The sequence below is a fragment of the Musca autumnalis genome, unplaced genomic scaffold, assembly GCF_047663935.1.
Source record: "Musca autumnalis isolate F117 unplaced genomic scaffold, ASM4766393v1 scaffold_3, whole genome shotgun sequence".
NCBI lineage: Eukaryota > Metazoa > Arthropoda > Insecta > Diptera > Muscidae > Musca > Musca autumnalis.
This window is the reverse complement of record NW_027411866.1, coordinates 182,760,040-182,765,726: the sequence shown is the minus strand read 5'-3', so window position 1 is coordinate 182,765,726 and position 5,687 is coordinate 182,760,040. Positions and strand designations below refer to the sequence as shown.

At 41.8% G+C, this 5,687-nt stretch overlaps 1 protein-coding gene across 1 annotated transcript; it reads right to left on the bottom strand.

Moving 5' to 3' along the window:
• Positions 1-3,262: 3,262 nt before the first annotated feature.
• LOC141398374 (uncharacterized) lies at positions 3,263-4,706 on the bottom strand. Its single transcript, XM_073975661.1, has 3 exons — positions 4,663-4,706; positions 3,423-4,527; positions 3,263-3,367 (listed from the first exon to the last, which is right to left on the bottom strand). Exons 1-3 carry the CDS (start codon positions 4,704-4,706, stop codon positions 3,263-3,265), a joined length of 1,254 nt encoding a protein of 417 aa, XP_073831762.1.
• Between the last annotated feature and the right edge of the window lie 981 nt (positions 4,707-5,687).

Below are 5,687 nucleotides of genomic sequence, written 5' to 3'. Positions count from 1 at the left end.
GGAGTCGCGTAATCTGACGACGACTCACTGAGGGCTGTGTTCACGCAGCATGTAGCAACAAAGTCCCTGTCGTAGTTCCTCGCATGGACAAAATCAGAACAACCCCTTAGATGCACCCAATCCCGACATCTACTGCATTTCACCGAAGATTGGATTTGGTAGAAAATGCGGATGTGACAAACCCCCCCGTCCCGGCACAGACCAAAAGAATCCGGAGCAGGCATCTCGGGATATGCTGCTCCTAACACAAAAAACTATACAAATACAAATTTGTGTACTCTGAGCTGGCAGCCGTTGGCCGGAAAACGGTTGTTGTTTGGCTCCAGGTCAATCCGGTATCAAAAAACTCGCCGCCGTGGGATTGCTTTTTCATCAGTCAGTTTAGGTGGTGCCGGCAGCACCTTTGTGGAGCTTTTGGGCCTTTATATCAGGAGATTTCTTATTGCTCCCGCTAAAAATTGTACCGCCGTTATATGGGCCAGACTGACAATCTGCTGTAACAATTTGCAATTGATCCGAGAGATTAGCTTTTGCTACTTTGCGATTTTTTTTGAAAATTTGTGTGGTTGGTACCCGAAGTAGTGGACTGATATAGTCCTGATCTACGCCGCACAGTAGTAGTTGAAACTAAGGAAACCAAAAACATAGGTCAAAATATTAGAAGGTGTGGGCGGGGCGTTCTCTAAAAAGACGAAAGCAATTTCGCGGAAATTATAACAAATATTGTATTCATTGTCTTTTTTTTTTTTGTTAGGTGGGTAGGATTGTGGCCTTTAAAAATCGTTTTAACAAATTACCGTAGCTTTTTTCTTCAGGTTCTAAATTTTAGTGGGATAGAATTTTTAGTGAACAGCATGGTACAGAATGGTGCCTGAGAGTGTCCTCTTTCAGCGCATATATACTTTTGTACGCGTCCCGTTCCATCAGTTGAACCTTTTTTAAATTTATTGAAATTACATGGGTAAAAAGGTTCGTTTTTATACCCTCAGCATTTATGCTAACGAGGGTATATACACTTTCATACGGGCAAAATGTGCCTCATGGAAATAATGGTTTAGACCCCAAGTATGTTTGGACGAAATGTGTTTCAGACAATTTGGAGTCCATTGAACAATGTCCGTCCGTCTGTCTGACTGGCTGGAGCGCACGATAACTCTCGAACGGATGAACCGATTCGGTTAAAATTTTAGCTTTCGCAATATTTTGCCCAAATTTAGATTAAGTTCGAAGATGGGCTATATCGGTCCACTCCTTCCGGTACCTCCCCCACAAAAGTTCGAAAATGTTCGGAAAATTTATGCGCACGATAACTCTTGAATGGATAACCGATTTGGTCCATGCTTTGCGCATCGTAAAATGTGTACCAGACTTAAATAAGGTTTCAATATGGACTCAATCGGTCCACTCCATCGGGTATCTCCCACACAAAATTTCGGAAAAGTTCAGTTTAGGATCATCTCCCGAATCGCTTTGATTTTTGTTTGAGCAACTTATATTCACTGCCTCCTATACGACGGTACAAGTTTCATCAGGGGCAAATCCATACTTCTTGAGAAAATAGCCTGAAAGTTGCAAAAACCCCCTATGACACCGTGTGAGGTGGTTGGAGCGCTAGATAACCCTCGAACGGATCTGCGGATTCGGTCCTAAATTTGGGCTTAGTAACATTTTGTCCAAATATAGTTCAAGTTCGAAGATAACCCATATCGGTCCACTCCTTCAGGTACTTCCCCACAAAAGTTCAAAAATGTTCGGAAAATTTGGCCGAATTGGTCCATATTTTACACATCCTAATATATTTACTAGATATAGATCAGGTTCAAATATGGACTATATTTGTCCACTTCATCCGGTACCTCCCACACAAAATTTCGGAAAAGTTCCCTTTAATACCTGCTATCGAATCACTTTGAATTTTGTTGAAGCAACTTGCATTCGCTGCCTTAATTACGATGGTAAAAGTTTTTTCAGGGGCAAGTCCATACTTCTTGAGCAAACAGCCCGAAGGGTGCAAAACCCCTATGGCACCATATTAGTGGCTGGAGATCTATTTCCATAATTGTCAATGTAGATCCATTCCTTTTAGTATATCCTCCGCAAAACTTTTGATCTTTAATCCTAATCAACATTTTTGTCGGTTCAAATGCCCAAAATGTTTAAAAAACCCCTAAATACATAAGTTTTTTGGGAAAAAATTGTTTCAATATCCACAGGCTGAGGGTATATCTCACCGTTTTACTTGTTTCTCTCCGTTTTCCCATATGAGTTTTATGAAAACCCAAGTTTTTTTTTCCTTTATTCATTCCACTTGGGAACATAGGGCATTTACAAGAAAATTCCATTCTATTCTATTGTTACAAATACATTTAACTTCTTCCCACGACTTGTTCATTCTTTTTAATTCCATGGAAACTGTTCTGCGCCAAGTGTTCTTCGGCCGACCTGGACGTCTACTGCCTTGGGGGTTCCAGTCTAAGGCAATTCTAGAAATGCTGTCGGGACTTTTTCGCAGGGTGTGGCCTATCCACATCCACTTTCTTCTTGTGATCTGGCGTTTAATGGGTTCTTCATTAGTTTTATTCCATAGTTCTACATTGGAAGTTTTATTTGGCCAAAAGATGCCGCAAATTCTTCTTAAGCATTTGTTAATGAATGCTTGTAGTCTGTTGGTAGTTGAATTTGAAATCAGCCAGGTTTCGCTCCCATATAACAATATAGATTCTACGCACGCGTTAAATATGCGCAGTTTTGTTTGTAGGAAAGATGTTGTGACCTCCATGTTTTGTTAAGACGACCAAACGCAGATCTAGCTTTATTTAGCCTACTGTTGACGTCTTCTTCTACTCCTCCGTCAATTTCCATGAAACATCCTAAGTAGCAGAATGATTTCACATATTGTAGTGGCTCGTTGTTTATTTTTATTTGGTTGTCCATTGAATAATTCAAGCGCATTGCATGCGTCTTTTTTGTGTTTATTTTGAGGCCAACCTCTTTTGCTCGAAGAACAAGTTCATTTACTTTCTCCTGCATATCGTTGAACTTATGCGACATGAGGCAAATATCGTCTGCAAAGTCCAGGTCCTCTAGATGACGATGAAGTGTCCAAACGATTCCTCTTTTCTTCGAAGAAATCTTCTCCATGATATCGTCGAGAACGACCGCAAAGAGCAGTGGGGATAAGGGACAACCTTGTTTCACCCCGGCGTTGGTTGTGAAAGGCTCGCTTATTGTGTTGCCGTGCTTGACTTGTAATGTTGCGTTATTATACATTGCCTTTATGATGTTTATAATCTTCGTCGGCACCCGTTTTTTTGCAAAGCGGACCAAATTGCACTTCGTTTAATAGAATCGATCGCTTTTCGAAAATCTATAAAAACAAGATAAAGTGGAGTTCGCCATTCTATAGACTGCTCTATTATTACACGCAGGGTGTTTGTCTGATCAACGCAGCTACGATGTGGGCGGAACCCGGGCTGTTCATCACGTAATGTTCCTTCAATAGGCTGCAATCTCTCGTTTATAATGATTGCAATTATTTTGTAGACAGTGTTAAGTAGGGTGATTCCCCGCCAGTTGTCACATTGTTTTAGATCACCTTTCTTTGGCAGTTTAATTATAATGCCTTTCGTCCATGCGTTTGGTAGCCTTTCATTGGACCATGCCTCGTTTATGTGGGTGTGTAAAATTTTTGCCGATGTTGTAGGGTCCACTTGTAATAATTCGGGTGGTATGGCGTCTTCTCCTGGCGCCTTGTTCCTTTTAAATTTATTAATTGCTGTTGCAATTTCTGATATTGTGGGGGCATTTGTGATAATGGAATCGTCTGGCATTTGATTTCCATAGTTTTGCTGGTGGTTAGGCTCGTAATCGTCACCGTTCATGTTGCTTATGTCTTCGAAGTGCTGCTTCCATCGTTTCGTTTGCTCTTCGACATTTGTTAGGAGCTTGCCGTTCGTGTCTCTTATTGCTTGTGTACGGGTTTGTGAGTTATTTGAAAGGCGCTTTATTATTTTGTGGAGTTCTCTCATATTGTTTGATCCTGCTCCTGCTTCCGCTTCTTTGGCCATTGCTTCTGCGAAATTCCTTTCGTCATTTCGCGCCGATCGTTTTAACATTTTCGCGACGTCTTTATATCGTTCCTTGCTTTGTACATCTCCTAAAGCCTGTTGTTTTAGACATTTCCGTTCCTGGATTAGATTCCAGGTGTAGTCTGATATCCAATCCTTCCGTTCTGACTTCTTGGTGTATCCAACATGGGTTTTTGCTATACTTCTAAGCATGTTGCATGTATCTTCCCACGATGACACGTTGTTTGGGAGTATATGTGTGCTTAGACTGTTTGCAACTTCTATGCGCTTTTCCTCCGTCTTCAACATATGTGTATTGAATCGCCGTTGTGAATGTTGGGTATTGTTGTCACGTACACTTTTAAGTTTGATTTTGAGCGTTGCCACTACGAGCTCGTGGTCGCTATCAATATCGGTACTACGTTTGGTGCGCACATCTACGAGGGAACCTCTCCATTTTCTGCGGATGCATATATGGTCAATTTGATTTTGTGTATTGCCATCTGGAGATGTCCATGTGTATTTGTGTATCCGTTTATGTGGGAATATAGAGCCACCTATTACCAGCTGCGCTGCCTAGCAGAGTTCCACAAACCGTTCGCCATTGTCATTCATAATACCCATGCCGTGTTTTCCCATGATGTGAGATAGTCCTTCGTTTTCACAACCGATTTTAGCGTTGAAGTCGCCAAGTATGATCAGTATGTCTCTATTGGCAATTCTGTTTATGGTGGCAGTTAATTGTTCGTAGAAAGAGTCTTTCACTGCCTCCTCTGCTTCTTCGGTTGGTAACAAATTTTTTGATGTGGGTATAGAACCGCGCTGTGATTATTCTGTCGTTTACAGGGTGATACGTGTAGAGGGATTTTTGCATATTTTTGGAGATAATGAATCCTACTCCGCTTTCGCTTTTATCATCCTTACCACTGTAAATTACAGTATATCCATTGGCAGATATTAGGTCGCCATTACCACGCCATCGCATTTCGCTAATGCCTAGAATTTCTATTTTGAGTTCACTCATTTATTTTTCTACTTGTGCAAGCCGTGATGATTCTCTTAATGTCATTACGTTCCATTGTGCTATTCTTATCCGTTTCCGAGTGCCAAATGTTGTCATCGAGTTTGGGGTAATTTTTTGTTCATTTCTTGTATATGTTTCAGTAATCAGTTTTATTTCGGGCAAGCGGATGATTGGTCCACTGTGTCCTATGATGGTATTTGGGCTGCCAATTTGAAGCCACCATCCTGGCTTTTAATGTGGACGTTTCCTCGCAGTTCCTTTGCCGCTTTGTTCAGTATTTGAAACACGCCTCCAGTTTGTGGTGTATGCCGCTGTTCCGATCCACCTGATCTCCACCGGTATACACTACGTAGTCAGCTGCTGCCCTGAGTACGACTTGTTGGTCCACGGGAGGTATTTTATTTCCCTCCTACTCTTCGGTTGAACCGACGAGCATTCCCCCATCCGCCACCCGGGGGACGCGCCCGATGGGGGTTTCAAGTTCCCCGCACGGGGATTTTTATACCCTATACCACAATGTGGAAAAGGGTATTATAAGTTTGTTTTGGTAAAAATTCATGTAACACCGCGAAATATTCGTCGGAGACCCCCAATGT

What these genes read in the sequence shown, in the direction of transcription:
- LOC141398374 (XM_073975661.1), bottom strand. Translation starts at nt 4,706, where the DNA reads ATGGGAAAACACGGCATGGGTATTATGAATGACAATGGCGAACG. An exon ending in ATGAATGACAATGGCGAACG is followed by an intron (nt 4,528 to 4,662) that starts GTTTGTGGAACT and finishes ATGCATCCGCAG; the next exon opens with AAAATGGAGAGGTTCCCTCG. An exon ending in ATCAGACAAACACCCTGCGT is followed by an intron (nt 3,368 to 3,422) that starts GTAATAATAGAG and finishes TTGTTTTTATAG; the next exon opens with ATTTTCGAAAAGCGATCGAT.